Below are 23050 nucleotides of genomic sequence, written 5' to 3'. Positions count from 1 at the left end.
CGGGTCATAAAATAATTCTCTGACTTTCCTGTAAGTAGGTTATAAGATCCTCATTCCAGAGGGGTCCTTCTACTACCCAGAGGAAAAGATGAAGACACAAGAGACACCAAGAATAATATGAACAAATAGGCCTTAAGTTCTTCCCAGTCTATTGCCATTAGATCATACTTCTCTTTGTCCAATCTTATTTCTACATGATTGTCCACTCTTCATCAAACCTAAGCATAAAAATACAGTTTTCCTGCCTTTTAAAAATTTTCACTTCTGAAGACTTTTGTGTCATGTAAAATTTATGCTTTTCTCTTAATCTGCCTTTCGTTAGACATAACAATCTTTTCTCCCCTACATTAGTAAATACAAAGGTGAGTGCTAAGATATACAAAACTAAAGGAGTAATTGCAAAAACGGATTCTCAAAAAGTACAAAACATGATACAAAAACATTAAACATAAAACTTTGAACAAAGAGGGTGTAAGAATCCTCAACCATCTAGAACATTAATTTTAAAAAATAAATTTAATTCTAAGGGTTGTTTTTTAAAAGTCCATTTTACAATGGTTAAATAAGTATTATCAAAGATTTAGAGTTTAGGAAATGTTGTAATACATATGTGTAAAGACAGGTGACTGTGTATCTACACAGACATTCTATTCATTATTGTGTACACAACACTAAATACACATCTCTCTGTGTCTCAAACTACTACTTGGTAAAGTGATGCTATCCATTCAGAAATCTAAGTATAACAGTAAGTTAGTGATTCTTAACTATTCTGGGAAGATGGGGATTAATTCAGACTCCACTGAGAATCTGATAATAAACTCTATAGAAACACCATGTCTGAAAGTTATATATTGCTATCTACATAATATCAGTGTACAGATGTTACAAATAAAATAACTACCCACAGACTTCCAATGGGTCATGAACTTTGCAATGAGAATCTCTGATAAAATTTTTATCTACAGATTTCCCATAATTGTGACTCAGATTACTTTGGTTGTCATTGGAACAACTAAAATGATCAAAAACTGTCATCTCTTGGAAGACTGCCAATCACATGTCCACATATTCTTTAGAAGAAGGAAAATACGTATTTTTTCATACCTGCAGCTGCCATGTGTTCACTTGTTCTGATTGGCTGGAATCCCACAAAAGGTATCTGCATGGATAATATTAAACCCACAATGTAGAAAGTGCTATATGCTATAAAGACAAAATAGGAAACAAGGACAATTTACTATACCATTAATTACCTAAAACATAAAAGTATATGTAAATCCTGTTTTTTAGTAAAGTATTAACTGAACTTAAGAACAGAATCTTGAAATGACTTTTATTAGATGTACATTTGTTAACCATATATTACAGATTGTGAATATTCTATCCATTTTCAAAAAAATTAGTACTGTATTTTGCAGATCATTACAACAGTTCGTGAGACTTGTGTTGCATTCCTTTCCCAGAAATGGAATCAAGTTTGTTTTGATCTACCATTAGTAATCATTAATATGACTCAAGAAGCTAAGTAATATATAAATAAAATTAAGTAAATACCAGTCCTATTGGCATTAATCCAAAATACACATGACTTAATACTCATCACCACTGCCAGCATCTGTGAATACCTGCTACTGTCTCAAGAGCTCTCAAGTATTTCCTACCTTTTTATTATCCCATAATACTCTTTGTATAGTACTGAGTTAAATAAATTCATATGTCCACTAAGTTTTCTGTAATTAAAGAACTAAGTACACAGAAGTCAAGCCATTATACACACCAGCTACTGAATTTAGCATCTAATAAAGGAAACTCACTTCTTTTCACACTAAGTATATTATAGTATTCTCGTCAATCTAAATTAAGTTTGTCAATCTAAATGGACAAGGAAACTGGGGAGGGATTTACAATTTGTGTCAAATACTTGGTTTATATGCACAGACCACTGTTAGGCAACTGATTAGAGAGAAAGTATCTGAAGTCACTGAAACTAAAAATTCAGTAGAAATAAAGATAAAGCCCATCTGAAATAAGTCAAAGTAAAAACTAGTCCATTTATACAAGATTACACATCATTTATACAGATTATACATAACTTAATTATACATCATTTAATGCATATCATTTAATAGTTTTTGGCAAATAAACTACTCTATCAAAAACAAAGATTGGGGGTACATTTAAGAATACACAATATTTGCGTATCCTATATACTGCGTAGCAAAGACAACTGCACACACTTTCCTCCTCACTCAACTTAGATGAGAAAGAATATTGATTTGCTTTTAAAAGAAACCCATCTAGAGAAGGTAAGTTATGGGCTACTGGTTCAAATATTAAGTTGCCTCACAATCTATATGATGAGATGACCATAGTGTTAGGAAGACAGTAAGAAGCTCATAAATTTAATAGGAAGGACCAAAGTAAGTAAATAAAGTTTCCATTGACCTCAAGCTAATGGAGGACCAGCTATCTAGAGAAGACAACAGACATAATCCATCAGATAATGTTCTTTCCAAACACATTAATGTTGGAATGGAATTACCCTCTATGACATACCCAAACCCAAATGTAATCAAAGTTAAATAAGAATTTCCCCATCACATGACCTGAAATGTCTACAAATTACAAATCAGCCTGTTGAAGCCCTGATAAAGGAGAGTTACAGAGGCAGAAGAAAAAAAAAAAGAACCATGCATACTAAAGTATAAAGAAAATTAAAAACTGAGAACAAGATCACTATGTAATCCTGAACTACTTAACAGCAAAAGCTGCAGTTTCCTCACTACAGAATGTGGGTTGGACAAGACTTGTAGATCCCTCCCAACAATTATAAACTAATATTCTATTATCAACAGGCCTTTCAGATATCCAGAGCTGAGAAGTCAAACCCTAGACAAACACAGAACACACAAAGGCACAACTAGAAATTGACTAGGCCTGAGAAAATCTTGTGTCATTTATGTTTTTATTATGGCTAAGTCATATGTTGAAACACCACAACCACCTCTGAAACTGGATTTTTCTTCTAAGTACAAATAAACACTGAACGCTGTAACACTGTCACAGAACTTAGATTCAGTATAAGAAAGGATACAAACTGAATGAAAAAGCCCTCTGAAAAAACCGAGGTGAAAGTCACACTACATAACCATTTGAGAGAACAATTCAGCGGTGTTGAGTACACTCACAAGGTTGTGCAACCACTACCCCTCTATAGTCCCAAAGAATTTTCATTGCCCTAAAACAAAACCCTACACTCATTAAGCTCTTACTACTCCACATTCTCTCCTATTTCCAGCCCATGATAACCACAAATCTGCATCTGTCTATACGGATAACTGGTTCAATCGTAAAGGTAATAGGTGTTGTTTTTGTCTTAAAGTAAAAAGTGAAGAAGTTTTCACCCTATTTATTTCCCTATAAGTCACATTCTCCAGAAATAATCACGAGCAGGTATATGGGTACACAAATACATATTCATACTCATATTCATACTTTCTCTCTCTTCAAATGGAGCCACACTTTGCTTGACAATGTAAAAATTTTAGCAATCGCATTTGGTAACTATAGATGAAGTTTCCTTAGACATTTGTTCAAATTCATTTCCAGGCATATTGGAAAAGAAGAGTAGACCTGACAATACTCTCAATTGAGCACTTCCATGCAACTTCTCAGAGACATTTACTGTCATTAGTAAAGCAGAAAACACTTTATACAGAAGCAAATGCACTGGAGGTTAAGTTATTTAAGAGTGATGGAGAGTTCAAGAAAAAGAAAATATTAGGAAATGAAAAAGCCCAGGTGGGACTTTAATTTGTATTATTTGGTAAACATAGGTTAATGCTAAATAAACTAATAGAAACAGACAAGTTTTAGACAGTATTTTACCTTGAAACTTCCTCTATCCCAATTAGTCTCATTCATACCTACTTACCAGCACCAATGAAACAAATTTGATAAATGTGATATCTGCAACAATCCAAACATAAGCATTTACTTTTAAAAGAACTGGACCCAAGTCCCTATGTTTTACATTTTTTGGATCACTGATCCTGAGATGTTTACATATTAGAGATACGTGTTTTATGTGATAGCACTCTTCAGTACACGGATAGACTGTTTGAACATCCCTTATCTAAAATGCTTGGGACCAGAAGTTTCTTGGATTTTTGGAATACTTGCATTATACTCAACAGTTGAGCATACCCAAATTGGTGATGCAAAACAGGAAACGCTCCAGTGAACATTTCCTTTGAGCATCATATTGGTGCGCAGAAAGTTTTGGATTTTCAAATTAGGCGTACTCAACCTGTACTTCCATTAAATAAAGTTGAAGATTGCTTACCAGATAATATATCAAATACCACAAATACCTTGCTTAATACTGACTGCTCTGCTTGAATTAGACATATATTGCTATAACTCAATTTAAATCTCATTTATAAATCTACATTTTAAGACACAGAAAATAAGAAATGAGATACATTTGAGTAAAAGAAATGGTGAAGTAACTCAATTAAACACAATCTTGGCCAGGCGCGATGGCTCACACCTGTAATCCTAGCACTTTGGGAGGCCGAGGCGGGTGGATCACTTGAGGTTGAGAGTTCAAGACCAGCCTGACCAACATGGAGAAACCCTGTCTCTACTAAAAGTACAAAAATTAGCCGGGCATGGTGGCACATGCCTGTAATCCCAGCTACTTGGGAGGCTGAGGTAGGAGAATCTTTTGAACTGGGGAGGCGGAGGTCGCAGTGAGCCAAGATCGCATTGCACTTCAGCCTGGGCAACAAAAGTGAAGCTCCATCTCAAAATAAATAAATAAACACAATCTCCACTGCAAAATGAAAACATGCGCTTTTTGCCAGACTTTGTACTATAGCATCTAATACATGCTCAGAAATTACCTCTTCAATGTATGCATTTAAACATTAACTTCAGTATGGTCAATATATTCTAAAAGCAGAAAATCCTATTAAGATCAATCCTATCCTCTAAGAGTCAGATAAATTGGTAAAACTCAGAGATGTAAACAAATGACCATAATATTAGGAAGGAAGGTCATGTGACATTTGGTTGGGGGGAAAGGCTCCATACAACTTAAGATCTCTTCTCTTCTTGACATGGACAACGAAGAGGTAATTAATGTCTGGTACTGCTCTCTAGTGTTCTCAGAAGACCTCAACAAGACAAACCCATAGCCATCATTCTGTACCAATTCTCCTTCCAATGAACTCTTTAAGAACCCTGACTAAACTACTATACCCATTTATTACAACTTTCTATCCATCCATGTAAACCTACTTTTCTTACCCTTCAAGTTAGAATAAAGCATTCCATCAAACTGGTGAGCTCTAAGGAAATGCATGATACCAACAGTGTTGTAAATCATTTATTACATCATGAAAATGTTACCATACTGCCATCCTGTGGATGCACAGTTACTGGCATTCATTACTGCAGATCATAATTCCAATGTGTGAGAAAAATTCCACAAAAAATTACCATTAGAAAGATATGTATATACATATACACACACACCTATTATTATTCTGTTTATTCTTAACCAAAGAAAATCTCTAATTTGGGACAGATGAGTAATAATCTCCTCAAAAGAACCTAAAGATGTCTACATTCTTGGAAGTATTTTATATCCAAGGGTGGGATAAGACTGATATAGAGAATATACCATAGCCCTTGACTTAATGTGCTCAAGTGAGTTATTCCATAAAAGAAAAGGTACTGAAAAATCTGACTCAAATTTAAATGAAATTTTAAGTACTGAAGAAGTTTGCTGTTCCCCAAAGCAATCTTTAAGTACCTTCTTTCTGACAAGGCATTACAGCTTAGGTTGACAGTACTCTTTACACTTTTAAGTTATCATTATACTTTTTATGTAAATAAAGTTAGAAAAGGTTATGCAAATACTATATTCCCATTAACTTTAACCCATGTTAAATCACATTAGCATTTCTGAATTGCTTTGCTCTCTCTCAACCAAAATAGTATTAGCCAAAAGAAACACAATGGGTAAATACTTTAAAATCCAACCAATTTTGCTTTATTATAAACAAATACAATTAAAGGCTTATGAAGGTTTTGAATACTAAAGATATTTTATTTCTTTGTAATCACTTTTGGTTAATGTGAACTCTGGTAGATATGCAGGGTAAAGAATAGTAAGAAACATGGATTAAAAAATAAAACAACAAAAAAAAAAACCCCACAAAACACTGATTCTTCTTGACCAGCAGAGAGAAATACCTGATTAACTTAACATTATGTATAATTATCATTATACATAATGATAAAAATCATCTCTCTTTTCTAAGGACAATGCTCATTATAAACTATGTTGAGAATGAATCACCGAAACTTTTGTTTTACAAACTCCAGACTTGTAAAAGCAGCAAGAAATTACTTGTTCAAAACACTTCAGTAGAGACACTTAATCACAACCTTTTTAAAACAGCAAGTGTGACTGGGTGCAGCGGTTCACGCCTGTAATCCCAGCACTTTGGGAGTTCAAGACCAGCCTGCCCAACACGGTGAAACCCCATCTCCACTAAAAATACAAAAATCAGCCAGGTGTGGTGGCATATGCCTGTAGTCCCAGCCACTCAGGAGGCTGAGGCAGGTAAACTGCTTGAACCCAGGAGGCAGAGGTTGCAGTGAGCCGAGATTACACCACTGCACTCCAGCCTGAGTGACAGAGTGAGACTGTCTCAAAACAAAACAAAACAAAACAAAAACCAAACCAAAACAAAACAAAAAACTCAGCAAGTGTATCTTGTACTAACAATTAAAACGAAAAAAATAATATACCAGGAAAAAACAATCTAAACAAAGTACATCTTGGTTTAAGTTCTACCACGTGGGAACACTTCATTTAATTCTGGCAATGGTTAATGAAATAATATTAAAATATAGTGAAATTACAAATGTACTGTGTGTGTGGGTGTGTTGGGAGACTATGAAAAACTCATGGAATATATAATTTTTATGTAACTTAAGAGGTGTTAGGTAAAGATACTCAGTAACTTCTAGAGCTAAGTAGTGACTATACCTAACAAATCAAGAAGCAGTAAAAACCAAATACCAGCAAATTTAATTCACTCATAAAGAAGAAAGTGAAACAAACACAAAATAAAAAAAGATTTAAACCACAGGAAATCACAAATCCTGTCACCACAAGTCATGCTACCACTGAAAATGTTTTGGTTCTTCTCAACACATCCTTTTCTTTTCTTGAGACAGTCTCTTTCTGTTGCCAGGCTGGAGTGCAGTGCCATGATCTCGCCTCACAGCAACCTCCGCCTCCCGGGTTCAAGCGACTCTCCTGCCTCAGCCTGCAGAGTAGCTGGGACTACAGGTGCATGCCACCAAGCCCAGCTAATTTCTGTATTTTAAGTACAGTTGGGGTTTCACCAGGTTGGCCAGGATGGTCTCGATCTCTTGACCTCGTGATCCAACGCGCCTGGCCAACACATCCTTTTCTTAATGTCAACTACTACTGTAGCAGGCTCCTAAATTCATTTAACTGATATCACCAAGAATTCATAACTACTTCTATGCAGGAGTTAATTCTTCTGGACTATGAAACACACGTCTCAATGGGAAGAATAGACCTTTAAAGGAAATCTCACTCAGGTCTATTCTTCTAGATAACAAGAGTACCAAGTGATTTATTAGGTCTTTTTGGCTTGGAGAACATGAAGACTGTTTCTAGTCACTGAAAAAGCCTTTTTCATCAGGCCAATGATTATTGCTACAACATAGGTGAGATCCTTGCTCTAAATAGCCTGAGTTTTAATACAAGGAGATACTGGAGGACTAATCCTTGTGAACTACACATTGAGTCATATCAGCAGCATAGGTGGCGCAAGCAATACCATCTTCCCTTTGTGTTTGAACTTTCAGTTGCCCCCAATCCCAATAACCTCTAAAATATCCATTGGCAAAGCTGCAAAGAAGATCCATAAATACCGTAAATCCATCTGAGGAAAATCCCATCTCTTTTCCCCAATAACTAGCTTCAATGCCTGTTACAAACACTTATCTTGAAAACTCACTTTATGTAACCAACACTGAAACTTCTAATTTTAAATGAAAATCTATGGAAAAAATGGCGGGGGGTGGGGGATGGGGGAGGTGTAGTTATTATAGTCCCCTGTTAGCCTGTCTGCTCTTGGCTCACTTACCTTGAAGGTACAACAAAAAGTAAAGGCAAAACAATTAATGCAAATAATATATTCCATCTGTAGAAGAGTAATCTCTTGTCTTGATAAAACTTTATCTGCCACAAACATAAAACTGTACAGTGTCTTATTGTTTTCAATACCTTAGATCAAAACCATTAAAACTACTTGTTTAATTACATACGGAATATCACTGTAAATAATGGGGTGCAATCCCAAATATTTTGTGGCAATAAAACTGAGCTATACTAAATAAAATGCTGCTGGGCACAGTGATTCATGCCTGTAATCCCAACACTTTGGAAGGTTGAGGTGGGAGGACCACTTGAGCCCCAGGAGTTCGAGACCACCCTGGGCAACTTAACAAGATCTCCTCTACCATTTCTACAAACAACAACAAGAACAACAACAAAAAACAACAAAAAACAAGAAATCAACATTTTATTTGCTATAAACCCTGTACGTATTTGACTTTTTCAACTATATACACTTATTCAATTATATACATTTTTATTAGTCTGTTCTCACACTGCTGATAAAGACATACCTGAGACTAGGTAATATATAAAGAAAAAGAGGTTTAATGCTCACAGTTCCATGTGGCTGAGGAGGCCTCACAATCAAGGTGGCATGCAAGAGAGAAATGAAAACCAAGCGAAAGGAGTTTCCCCGTACAAAACAAAACCATCAGATCTTGTGAGAGTTATTATTCACCACCAGGAGAAGAGTATGGGGAAAACCACTCCCATGTATCATTCCCCACTGAGTCTCTCCACAACATGTGGGAATTATGAGAACTACAATTCAAGATGAGATTTGGGTGGGGACACAGCCAAACCATACATTCTGCCCCGGCACCTCCCAAATCTCATGTCCTCACATTTCAAAACCCATCATGCCTTCCCAATAGTCCCAAAAGTCTTAACTCTTTTCAGCCTTAACACAAAAGTAAAGAGTCCAAAGTCTCATCCAAGACGAGGCAAGTCCCTTCTGCCTATGAGCCTGTAAAATCAAAAGCAAGTTAGTTACTTCCTAGATACAATGGAGGTACACACACTGGATAAATACACCCATCCCAAATGGGAGAAATGGGCCAAAATAAAGGCGCTGAAGATCCCATGCAAGTCCAAAATCCAGCGGGGCAGTCAAATCTTAAAGCTCCAAAATGATCTCCCTTGACCCCATGTCTCACATTCAGGTCACGCTGATGTAAGAGGTGGGTTTCTACAGTCTTGGGCAGCTCCGCCCCTGTGGCTTTACAGGGTACAGCCTCCCTCCTGGCTGCTTTCATGGGCTAGCATTGAGTGTCTGCAGCTTTTCCAGGCGCAGAGTGCAAGCTGTCAGTGAACCTACCATTCGGGGGTCTGGAATATGGTAGCTCTCTTCTCACAGCTCCACTTGGCAGTGCCCCAGTGGGGACTTTGTGTGGGGGCTTCAAGCCCACATTTCCCTTCCCCACTGCCCTAGCAAAGGTTCTCTTTGAGGGCCGCCTCACCCCTCCAGCAAACTTCTACCTGGACATCCAGGCACTTCCATACATTCTCTGAAATCTAGGTGGAGGTTCTCAAACCTCAATTCTTGACTTCTGGGCACCTGCAAGCTCAACACCATGTGGAAGCTGCTGAGGTTTAGGGGTTGCAACCTCTGAAGCCATGGTCTGAGCTGTACCTTAACCCCTTTTAGCCACAGTTAGAGCAGCTGGGACACAGGGCACCAAGTCCCTAGGCAAAACACAGCAGGGAGGGCCCTGGGTCTAGCCCATGAAACCAGGTTATCCTCTTATGCCTCTGGGCCTGTGATGGGAGGGGCTGCTGCAAAGGTCTCTGACATGCCCTGGAGACATTTCCCCCATTGTCTTGGCATTATCAGTTGGCTCTTTGTTACTTAATGCATATTTCTGCAGCCTGCTTCCATTTCTCCTTAGAGAATGGGTTTTGCTTTTCTATCGCAGTCAGCCTGCAAATTTTCCATCGGACTGCAAATTTTCCATCACATTGGCAGGCTGCAAATTTTCCAAACTTTTATGCTCTGTTTCCCTTTTAAAAAGGGAATGCTTTTTAACAATACCCAAGTCACCTTTTGAATACGTTGGTGCTTAGAAATTTCTTCCGCCAGATACCCTAAATCATCTACCTCAAGTTCAAAGTTCCAAAAATCTCTAGGGCAGGGGCAAAATGCCACCCATCTCTTTGTTAAAACATTACCAAGAACCATCTTTACTCCATTTCCCAAAAAGTTCCTCATCTCCATCTGAGACCATCTCAGCCTAGATTTCATTGCCCACATCATTATGAGCATTGTGGTCAAAGCCATTCAACAAGTCTCTAGGAAGCTTCAAACTTTCCCACATTTTCCTGTCTTCTCCTGAGCCCTCCAACTGTTCCAATATCTGTCTGTTACCCAGTTCCAAAGGTGATTCCACATTTTCGAGTATCTTTTTGGCAGTGTTCCACTCTACCAGTACCAATTTACTGTATTAGTCTGTTCTCACACTGCTGATAAAGACATACCTGAAACTGGGTAATTTATAAAGAAAAAAAGTTTTAATGGATTCACAGCTCCACGTGGCTGGGAGGCCTCACAATCTTGGTGGAAGGTGAAAGGCACACCTTACATGGCAGCAGGCAAGAGAGAAATGAAAACCAAGAGAAAAGGGCTTCCCCTTATAAAACCATCAGATCTTGTGAGACTTACATGGAATAGTATGAGAGAAACCACCCCCATGATTCAATTATCTCCCACTGGGTTCCTCCCACAACACATGGGAATTCTGGGAGCTACAATTCAAGATGAAATTTGGGTGGGGACACAGTCAAACCATATCAACATTTATTATCAAATTTTAAAATTATCAAAAAAACACCTATTACAGGTTATATTTTAATTGCTATTTTGCACTTTATAACACACAAGTGTTATTTCTCCATTACGTTTCTCACAACCAAAAATAGCTGAAAGTTTATTTTTACTTAAAAAAAAAAAAGAAGGAACACTCCTTAGATTCACACTGGGGTTTTATGCCCTCAGTCTTAATACAGTAATCACGTCTCCTATCCTCTTGAACTCTTTTGTCTATCTGGCTATTCCTCCATAACTTTAACACCAACAACAAAAGCAAACACTTATATAGTACTTTTTTGTGTTCATCTATTATTAAGCACCTTTCATATATTAACCTATAACTCATTAATCCTTAATCTGTAAGGTAATAACTATTATTGTCTTTATTTGACCCACGAGGACATCAAATGACAGTAATATTTGTCCAAAGCTACACAGTAGTAAGGGAGCAAGAATTGTATCCTAGTAGATTGACTCTGGAGTATGTACTCTTACCCTCAATGTCATGATACCTTTTATTTATGGTTACATTACCACAAATTAAGTCTGCTTCTATACTATTCTGTCTTCTCAAGATCAAGACTTATCTCTAAAACTTTTAAAAGAACATGGTTAAAGTCCAAACTGATTTTCACAAATTTTCCCCTATTTCCATTTTGATCATATGCTATTAAATTGATTACACTGTATAATATACACTCCTTACAGGAAGGTTTTTTTATTCATCTTTGTATCATAATGGCTAGCACAAAACACAGTATTTATTTTTTCAACACTTAATAAACATATGGTGAGTGAAATTTGCTTTAATTTCCTCAATAGTACGGTAGAATTAGACAAAATAAATTTCAGAACTTCCAGCCCTTGTATCCTGGAATTTTCTTTTTATCCTGGATTTTTTACATGCAATCTTTTTGTTTTTTCTAAGTTAAACTAACATTAGCTGTGTTGTGTTTACAGCTGCCAAGTATAAATGTGACTCCTAATAATTTGGTTTTACTTTTAATGTACTCAATAATTGGATTATTTCTTTATTCACAAAATATATAATGCCCATAATAATCTGTACAGAACTAAAGTAGGTAGTATGTTTATAAAACTTCACTTTTAATGATGGTTATCAGCAGATATCATCCAAAAAATACATTTTAGATGTAGTATGAAAAACAACTGTTACTCTCCTCACATCACTGCAGAAAAAATAGACAATACCATAAACAAGCTGTTCTAGTGACATTTCAAAAGCATTCATCAATATTAGAAACTGATTTCTTCTCTGTGCTTAAATTACTAACCTAATCTAGTTAATGCAGCCCTTGAGGTAAAATTCCTATTTCTATAAACTAAAAACCAAGTCTCATTTATTATAAACTTAACACATACTCATTGTATGTATTTGGAAAGCAGAAAATTTGGAAAGCAGCAAGAAGTATGAAAAAAAAAAATCACTGGTAATCCTTACTGTCTGCTTTTTATTAACATTTTCCCATGTCATCAAAAACTCAAAAAGATTAAATTTAAAGGCTGCATAATATTCCATATGGCAACATTGCAATTAAAAAATCATTCCCCTATTGGTCATTTAAGTTAGTTCCATATTTTCACAATTACAATTTATACCACAGTAAATATCCCTAAATTTGTATTCATATCTTATAATTTCCTTATGACATGAACACAAAGTATGATAAGCTTTAATCAAATTAGAAAGCTTAAATCACTTCACATCCCATCAGTTTTACTGTGATTTCTTCCAAGAGCCATTCTTTCTACAAATGCAACATAAGGTTTGGGTGTTCCTCTTAAAACAGTAGAATCCTATGTATAACATAATTTTTAAACATCTACTTCCCAATATAGTGAAATTCACCAAGTCAAAAATATCTCCTAACAGAAAATTAAATTTTTCCTCCCAAAATTTCAAGTAGAGACGGCCTCCCATCTCAGCTTTTCTTACACCTCCCTTGCTCAATTCCCATGCCACTCTTCTACCACTATACATCCACATTACCTCCCATGTGCCTCCTTTTCCACATGTGAATAAACTTTGACAGTTTTCTGTGGTTGTGTTACAATTGATTTTAATGACACATGCAAAAATCTACTCAAAGAGGACACAATTTTTTCATAATTATTTAAAATAATTCAAGTCATTTAATTCAACACTTGGAAAACAACTAAACTTTTAATTAATATAATTATGAGTTTGATATTTATCAATCATTAATTTTTTTACCTAAACATTTGTGCTCAAGGGGATGGAGAACAAAAGACAAAGGATGTTACGTGCCAAAATCAAATAACTTTATATACAAACACTTTACAGTGCTTCCACAGTTTTAAGACCATTAAATTAGGAGAAACTGAACTTAAATCCTGACACACTCTGGATGAAAGAAGAGCAACACTTGCTTTATCATACTACTTTCCATCCATTTACAAGTAAACCCTATGAAAGTAGACTAGAAATCATCAAAATACTCCCGGATAATTATAAGTAAAAGAAACAAGTTGGGGTAGAGTGGAGAATTTGAACATTATGAACATTAGCTTTATACACATACATCCCTAACCCATTTTATTTTTCTTTCTTCTCAAAACACTCTCAAGAGTCAACCAAAGTAGTATGAATTTCATATTCTTCCAGAATGACCAAAAAAAAAAATCCCAGTTACCAAATACAAAGGCCTTTCTCAAATTCTAATCCTTTGAAATCTTGGTGCTAAGGTTAAAGGGGAGTTGGATACTGCCTGAATTTTAAACTTTTACGTAGAATATACTTCCATCTGACCATTTTAACAATATACTTATTGGACTACTTCTGACATCTCCTTTGACTCTTCTTCCTGAATCATGGCATTTCATAAAGTGTACTTCTCAATTTTCTCTCTCTTGTATTCCTCTGACCATTCAATTCTCAAGATCCCAGACTTTTAAAATTAAACAAAACAACAACAAAACACCCTCTTAATTCCTTCACTGTAACCATTTAACTTAAAAAAAAAGCTTAATCTATTATTTATTATTCTCCTTTCTGGATCCCAACTACTGTTTATAGTGTTTTTGGGGTACAGAAATACATAGGTTTATGTATTTCAACAGTAAGGTTATTTGTTTATATGAGAGGCACACAGATTTGGTGTATTTTAGCATCATGGGCCATTCATTCAGTCGTTCACGCAATCACAGACAGGTCTCCTTCTGTCACCCAGGCTGGAGTGCAGTGGCAAGATCATAGCACAATGCAGCCTTGAACTCCTGGACTCAAGTGGAACTCTAGCCTCAGCCTCCCGAGTAGCTGGCATAAGAGGTGTGAGCTACTATGGCTGGCTTATTATAGGCTTTAAAGCCAAAATCTGAGTTCAAGCTTCAGTCCCATTATTAGCTACATGATATTTAGCAAATTATTGTCTCTTCTTGTTTCCACATCTGTAAAATGAGAATAATAGTACCTACCCTTACGGTATCCAATGAAAAAAGTATGCTGAAATGGCTATAAATGTAATATACTATGCTTTTGTTGTTGTTGAGATACAATTAATATACTATAAAATTATCTTTTAATAACCTATCAAGTAATGGTTTTTGGTGTATTCACAAGGTTGTATGACCATCACTACTATCTAATTCTAAAATATTTCCTCATCCACGAAAGAAATCCCATATCCATTAATAGTCACAACTCTCCTCTCCTCTCCACTACTCTCCCCCCTCCTAAATTCCCAGGCAACCACTAATCTACTTTCTGTTTCTATGGATCTGCCCATTCTGGACATTTCCCAAAAACTCTACTTTCTGTTTCTACAGATTTGCCTATTCTGGACATTTCACACTAACAGAATCATATACTATGTGGCCTTTTATGTCTGGCGTTTTTACATAATGGCATAAAGTTTTCAAGGTTCAAGTTGTAGCATGTATCAGTATTTTATTCCTTTTCATGGCTTAATAATACACCACTGTATGAATATACCATATTTTATGGTTTCATAAAGTTGATAGACATTTGGGTTGTCTTCATTTTTGGCCATTATGCACAATAAACTCTGCTATTAACATTCACAAAGAAGCTTTTGTATGAATATATGTTTTTGGTTCTCTTGGGTAAATACCTAGGAGAGGAACTGCTTGGTCACATGATGAATCTACGGTTAACTTTTGAGAAATTGCCAAGTTACTATGCTTTTGAAAATGAACTTAAGATTTATCTTTGTGTTATTGTTTTCCAACATTATTAGAATAGAATTGTATTATTTTACTAAGACATTGGTTTCAGTTCACAATTGCTCTCTAGTTCCTTCGACCCATAAAATTTCTAACCCTATCATGGAAAATGAGATCTAAGGTGAAAATATCATCTACCGCTAAGCATCACAGTGAAAATACTGTTTTAAAACCTGTAGAGAAAAATGAACATTTTTCTAAAGACAACAGAGACTCAATCTATTAGTACATTATCCAAAAAAAAGAGCTTTTGAAAGCTTATTAAACTGCTTACTTTGAGGATGTCAATCTCTTACAGTAAGTTGAATTCGATATAAAAAAATGTGAATGATTTTCATGATAAAAATTCCCATTCCCCAAAATTAAGGGGAGGAAAAAAGAGCTGACAAATATTAAACCCAGACTAATTTCTCCCCAAAAAAAAAAAAAAAAAAAAAACAACTTACCAAGGAAAAGTTGATGACAAAGCACTTACATAAAAATGTCTGACCTTCTTATCAATATAAACAGCAAAACACAAAATTATTTTTACCTTTTCATGCATAATATTGACCAAATAGAAATATCTCTTCAATAAAAAGAATGTATACAAAACATCTCTTAGCTGACAGATGTCAAAAATCATATTACTTACCTATGTAGACTCTTTTGCTGTATCTCTGCATCAGTAACAACACAAATACATGCAGTGGAATAAGATTGATGATAAATACATAACCACCCCAAGCAGAGACCTATATGAAAAGAAGTGCTAAGTTAAATTTATATTTTTACTTTTTAAAAATAAGTATACTTAGGAATCTAAACATACAATGAGCAAATATAAACATTAAGATTTTAGCAATTTTGAGAAATGCTTAAATAAGAGCTTATTAACCTATGAAGAATGTATTCCTCATTTTTATTGATCATTAAAATAACACGATCCCACAAATCCAATATGCTTTTCCAAATGCACTGGAGAAATGTTCAAATTAAATTAGATTTAACAGAAAAGCTGAGAGTATTATAATTTGTGAATTGTCAATAAACAGGCTGTCACAGAGACAAGGGAGTTTTAGGATACAGATCATAAATTTTGAAAATAAAGTTTTTACTTCACCCACTTTTTATAACAAATTTGTTGTAAGAAAGTTCAGAGAGTAAGAGCAATGAAAGGACTCACTGACAACTAAAAAAAATTCAGATGACATGAATATGCTTTGAGACTCTCAAAAAAGTGCTAGCTGGGCATAAATTTTTTTCTTAAAAATGGATTTATACAAAGCAAGATCCCATTTTAATGTTTGGCTTATACAATATACACTATTTAGCCAGAATAACTGAGGATGTTTTTGGTCTACTTAATGAATATTCTAAACAGAATCTCCATTCTCAACCAATAGAATTAATTTTTTGGTACACTAAATAATAGGTAATAAGCTCTTGTTAATATCAAAGCTCTCAGATGTCCTCTAATAATTAGAGCCTGTCTTGAAAGGTTCATTTGTATCAACAGTCACGTTAGCAGACTACAGGCCAGCACATCTATTCCAATAATGCTGCTCTTACCCAAAATATTTCAGAACCCCTTGTGGAGAACTGCCATCAGTTTTCCACACATACATCAGTTTTCTGCCTTGGTCACATGCTATTTTTCACAAAAAACAATGTTACTCTAATGGAGCGCCAGTCCTAACTGAAAGACTTCTGATTACTTTCAGAATTTAAGCCTAAATTTGAAAGAGAACAAGTTTGATACTGCTAAGTACAACTACCCAGAATGTGCCCCAGGCTCTAACCACTTAAAAGGAGCCACGGATAACTTGGGTGCACATATTCTATGACATTTGTTTAAAAATTAAAAAAAAATTAGCTCAAATTAACATTAATTTTCAGAACAAGACCACTATATAGGCTACGGTATAGAAAAAAAGAGAAAGAAGAATAAAGAGGTAATATTGCACCCTAATCCTAAGAAACCTGTTTAAAAAACCAGGCGCGGTGGCTCACACCTGTAATCCCAGCACTTTGGGAGGCCGAGGCGGGCGGATCACGAGGTCAGAGATCAAGACCACGGTGAAACCCCATCTCTACTAAAAATACAAAAAATTAGCCGGGCGCAGTGGCGGGTGCCTGTAGTCCCAGCTACTCGGGAGGTTGAGGCAGGAGAATGGCATGAACCCAGGAGGCGGAGCTTGCAGTGAGCTGAGATCACACCACTGCCCTCCAGCCTCGGTGACAGAGCAAGACTCCGTCTCAAAAAAAACAAAACAAAACAAAAAAAGTAGGTGGCCGAGCACATTGGCTCACGCCTGTAATCCCAGCACTTTGGGAGGCTGAGGCAGGCAGGTCACCTGAGGTCAGGAGTTCGAGATCAGTCTGACCACACGCAGAAACCCCGTCTCTACTAAAAATACAAAAATGAGCCAGGCCTGGTGGCACAAGCCTATAATCCCAGCTACTTGGGAGGCTGAGGCAGGAGAATCATTTGAACCCAGGAGGCAGAGATTGCGGCGAGCCGAGATTGTGCTGAGCTGAGATTGTGCCATTGCACTCCAGCCTGGGAAACAAGAGCCAAATTCCATCTCATTAAAAAAAAAAAAAAAAAAGGAGGTAAATTTACAGGTTAACCTAGAGGACATGACCATTATTTCAGTAATGACTCTAGGTACCTACTACATTAAGGTTGAAAATTGAGTATAATATCAATATGCTACCTTACCTACTCTCTTCACTTAAGAACAAAGAAAAGCTGAAACCAATCTGAAAGTAAATCTGATGTTCTGAAAAGTACTTGCTGATCTTATGCATGATCTTTAACTACAGTGATTTATTTCTTTTCGGACCCACATAAATTCATGTTAAGAGTTTTCCTTCATTTACTTTAAGGAGTGAAATGAAAGCAAATGGGCCAGAAGAACATTCTTTCTACAACCTTTTCTCATTCCGTCTCTCCTTTTAGTTAACTCTTTACTTAGGTTATCCTTTTCAACAAGACTTCCAATTACTCTCATTTCTCTGCTCTAGGTTCTCTTCACTAAACTGTTTAGATAATGACTGTTAAAAACTTAGATTATTTTAACATTAAGCAGTTACCTAGTCAACTCCAATATGGAAAAACTGATTTTTAATATCATATTTAAAATTGAGTGTTAAGTAAAAGTTTATTTCATCCAAACATAGCTCCATGCTCGATATATGACAGGCAAAATTTCCTATTCTTTTTGAGTATGCAATCTAACTTGGAAAATATTTTACTTGTCAGAGCTATTTGAAAAATAAAGCTAGGGGCCGGGTGCCGTGGCTCACACTTGTAATCTCAGCACTTTGGGAGGCTGAGACAGGCAGATCACTTGAGGTCAGGAGTTTGAGACCAGCCTGATCAACACAGTAAAATCCCGTCTCTACTAAAAATACAAAAATTAGTCGGGCATAATGGTACACATCTGTAATCTCAGCTACTTGGGAGACTGAGGCATGAGAATAGCTTGAACCCAGGAGGCAGAGGTTAGAGTGAGCCGAGATCGCACCACTGAATTCCAGCCTAAGCGACAGAGCCAGACTCTGCCTCAAAAAAAAAAAAAAAAAAAAAAAAAATAGAATGAATAAAGCTACGAAGAATAGAAAATAAATTTAAGTCATTAAAAAGTTAAAACAGGCACAGCGGCTCTCGCCTATAATTCCAGTGCTTTGGGAGGCTAACATAGGAGGATTACTTGAGGCCAGGAGCTTAAGACCAGTCTGGGCAACAGAGTGAGGATCTGTCTCTACAAAATATTTTTAAAAATTAGCCAGGCGTGGTGGCACATGCTTGTAGTCCTGGATGCTGGGGGAGGCTGAGGTGGGAGAATCACTTAAGTTCAGGAATTCAAGGTTATAGTGAGCTATGACTGCACCACTGCACTCCAGATTGGATAACAGAGACAGACACTCTGAAAAAATAAATGATAGGCCAGATGTGGTGTCTCATGCCTGTAATCCCAGAACTTTGGGAGGCCGGGGCCGGCAGATCATGAGGTCAGGTGTTCAAGACCAGCCTGGCCAACATGGTGAAACTCCGTCTCTACTAAATATACAAAAATTAGCCAGGCGTGGTGTCGGGTGCCTATAATCCCATCTACTCGGAAGGCTGAGGCAGGAGAATTGCTTGAACCAGGAGGCGGAGGCTGCAGTGAGCTGAGATTGTGCCACTGTACTCCAGCCTGGGCAACAGGGCAAAACTCCGTCTCAAAATAAATAAATAAATAATGAATATAATCTTTAAAAATTAAAAAAAATTCTTAATAAAAAACGTTTAAGTATTTTGAAGTGGTACATTTGAAAACATTTTGCTTCACTTGCTGCAAATATTTTACTTGAGGGTTAAATATTAGCCCTCTCCATCAAAGCATGTGTATACAGGACCTGTGAGTAGGAGAAGGAAAGAGGATGGTAGTAATGAAAGATCACATTAAACAAAATAAAAATCCTATAGACTTCTGGAGAAAAGAGAACTGTTTTAACCTCCAAAGACCTATTAGACTTCATGTAGTCTCAAATATGAAATCTTACCATATAGAAATAGGATAAGCAGCAGCACATTGTCCAAAAAACTGACCCAGTTTTTACGGATTTTACCTAAAAAATAAAAGTAACTGATATAATAAAAATGCTTACAAATGCTCTTGTGGAATTTTAAATGTTTGGTAACCACGTGCTACAAAAAGTCAAGGTTATTTTTAAAAGTACTGTGGTTATTCAGATATGCAGATGTACTTAATATATGCGTTTATAACACTGAGCAGCACACTGAGACATTTTAAGAATAACTCTCATTCTCTGTTATGCATGTTATGTTATTTAAAAGAATCACCTTTTAAAAAACAAATTACATTTTTTTCATTTTCTGCAAAGTCTCTTGCCCTCACTGATATCCACACACCATGCCACAGGTCACCATGGCCACCTCCCACCCCTTCTCCTTAAGTGTCTACATTCCAGAGTGGTCTTTTGCTTGTTCAGCAGTGCCAAACCAGTTCAATGGGCTGAACCACACCCTATGCAACGAGGTATGAAAACCTTCCAAGTTTGCCCTTTCTTGGGTACCCTCCCTCAGCCTTAGGATACCATAGAGAGTTTCCTTCTATTTTAGTTACTCTTTTATCATAATTAATACTTCTTTCTCTCTCCTAACCGAACCCAGACTGCTATAATCTATTACAATAAAACCAAGGTATATTTTACAACCACTAAATACAGTTCATATCCTGAAACTTCCTCAGGCTCAATCCAACTGGCTGAAAGAGAAAAGTAAATGAAACATATTTTTCAGTATTTACTAATACACAGAAAACTTTGCTAGGCTATGCTGGACACAAACTATAACTCAGTCCTGTACTAGGGAGATAAGATACAAGGGCAAGAACTTGAGTCAAAGCATAATATAAAAGAGGCCCTATGGTGAGTATAAACACTGAGTACCAAAAGGTCCTTATAGAGCCTGAATGCCAAAGTCAGGAAAGCAGTTCTGGCTGGGATAAAATCACCAGAAGCTTTACTGAGGTGGTGGTTTTGGGCAGAACTTTGAGGGCAATGAGGCAGGAAAGATGCAAGGCATCCAATCAACCACCCACAGTGAATTCAGTAGCAGGCACAGATAGAAGAAGTAGAGGTGTGGAATTTAAAATTTTTAAGCCCACAAAAAGCTCACAATCTAGAGGAAGTAAACTGAAAAGCAAGTAATCAATATACTATATTTCATAGAATCTATGGCCATCACTCATAACATACATCCTAATTTCAGAGATGTCAAAATCTGTGGAGAAAGTATACATTTTAGGATTGATGAAAGGTGCTATATATCAAGTGCTATAATAGAGGTAGGTATCACAAACTAAGTGCTATGAAAACAGAAATGAGAATAACAAAATCTATGTAAAAGAATGGTCAAAATGTCAAAGGAGGCACTGAAGAATTATAAACAAGGAGAGAGGGATCAATAACCAAAAGGGGAAAATAGCAACACCTGCGAATACAGAAAACAACAGCTGTGCTACTCAGAAGGAACTGAAAAGACTTTAGGAGAAAAGTTAGGACTTTGTAAGTGTGGTATTATGATATATGGACTTTTGTCCACAGTTTGTGGCTCGTAATCCCCTTGTTACAGAATCTCTCTCTCTGAACTTCTCCTACTCACTTTTCACTTCTCCACTTGGCAGGGCTCTAATTTGATTTTGGGTCATAAGACCCTCTATTTCAGAGAGGGTTCTGTCCCATACCTGGAGGAAGGAATGCTGCACAGAGAGGCCAAGAAGAATCTGAACAGTAGGCTTTGCTAAGTTTAGGTCACACTCTTTTTGTCCAGTCACATTTTGACGAGGGTGTCCATGCTTCAATCATGGACAACCAATAAAGTCTCCATAAAAGGCCCAAGGACAGGATCTGCTGAACTTCCAGACAGTTGAATACAAGGAGGCTGACAGGAAGGTGATCAACAATTCATCCATGTACCAGGATGAAGGTGCACCCCAACTCCATAAGAACAGAAGCTCCTGCACTTGGGACTCTTCCAGATCTTGTCCTACGTATCTCTTCATCTGGCTGTTTATCTGTATAATTTAGGATATCTTTCATAATAAGCCAATAAATTGAACTAAGTGTTTCCTTGAGTTCTGTTGGCCGATCTAGCACATTAATCAAACCTGTGAAGGGGGGCTGGGCCCGGTGGCTTATGCCTGTAATTCCAGCACTTTAGGAGGCCAAGGCAGGCAGATCACGAGGTCAAGAGGTCGAGACCATCCTGGCCAACATGATGAAACCCTGTCTCTACTAAAAATTCAAAAATTAGCTGAGCATGGTGGCAGGGCGGTGTCCCAGCTACTCAGGAGGCTGAGGCAGGAGAACCACTTGAACCAGGGAGGTAGAGGTAGAAGCGACCCGAGATCGTGCCACTGCGTTCCAGCCTGGGGACAGAGCGAGATTCCGTCCAAAAAAAAACCTTGAGGGGGTGATGGGAATCCCTAATTTCAGCTGGGCTATCAGAAGTTCTAGAGGCCTGGACTTACAACTGGTGTCTGGGGGCATAAGCTGGGATGGTGTGTTGGGGACAGGCCCTCAACCTGTGGGATCTCATGCTATCTCCAGGTAGACAGTGTCAAAAATGATTTGGAGGACACCGGCTGGTGTCTGCAGAAGAACTAACTGCTTGGCAATGGGGAGGAATCACTAAATATTTTGAGGTCACATGAGTCTTCTGCACTGATGATTGTTTTGGTGTGAAAGCAGAGAAAAAGTACGGATTGAGTTTTTTTCCCAGACAATAAGTCATGCTCACCATTTGGTCTTCATTTACACATATTAAGGAGTCCAGTAGTAGAAGCTTTGAAATAAGAAAATTGCATGTTCAGATAAGCTATTTTAAAAAATAACACAGGTAAGCTTCAACCCATAACAACAAGACATGCAAAGAAACAAGAAAGTGTGACCCAAATTTGGACACGTATAGGTTGGGGAAGGGGACATGGTTGATAAAAACTAATTCTGAGTGGGCCCAGATGTTGGAGTTAGAGGATAAAGACTCTAAAACAGCTGTTACATGTTCAAGGAACTAAAGAATACTATATTAAGAAAATTAAAGAAAAATATAACAGAAATTTCCATATAGAATATAACATATTCTCCTATACATGGGAGAAATAAGAATGAACTAGAAATTTTAGAGCTGAAAAGCATAATAAATGGAATAAAAAATTCATTAAGTAGGCTTAACAGCAAATTTGAGATGGCAGAAAAATTAGTGAGCATGAAGATAGGTCAACAGAAAG

General features: G+C 36.7%; 1 protein-coding gene across 1 annotated transcript in view; it reads right to left on the bottom strand.

Annotated features, from left to right (window-relative positions):
• Positions 1 to 23050, bottom strand: part of STT3B (STT3B, subunit of the oligosaccharyltransferase complex (catalytic)) — a 103707-nt gene that overhangs the window by 21143 nt on the left and 59514 nt on the right. The window contains exons 4-6 of the mRNA XM_011961535.1: positions 19800 to 19865; positions 15901 to 16000; positions 1108 to 1206 (exon numbers count right to left, since the gene is read on the bottom strand). Coding sequence (XP_011816925.1) covers positions 1108 to 1206; positions 15901 to 16000; positions 19800 to 19865 — 265 coding nt within the window. The remainder of the gene's footprint in view (positions 1 to 1107; positions 1207 to 15900; positions 16001 to 19799; positions 19866 to 23050) is intronic.

Source organism: Colobus angolensis, unplaced genomic scaffold (genome assembly GCF_000951035.1).
Source record: "Colobus angolensis palliatus isolate OR3802 unplaced genomic scaffold, Cang.pa_1.0 Scaffold56, whole genome shotgun sequence".
NCBI classification, from domain to species: domain Eukaryota; kingdom Metazoa; phylum Chordata; class Mammalia; order Primates; family Cercopithecidae; genus Colobus; species Colobus angolensis.
Note: the sequence above shows the minus strand (reverse complement) of the source record. Positions and strands in the feature narration are given on the sequence as shown.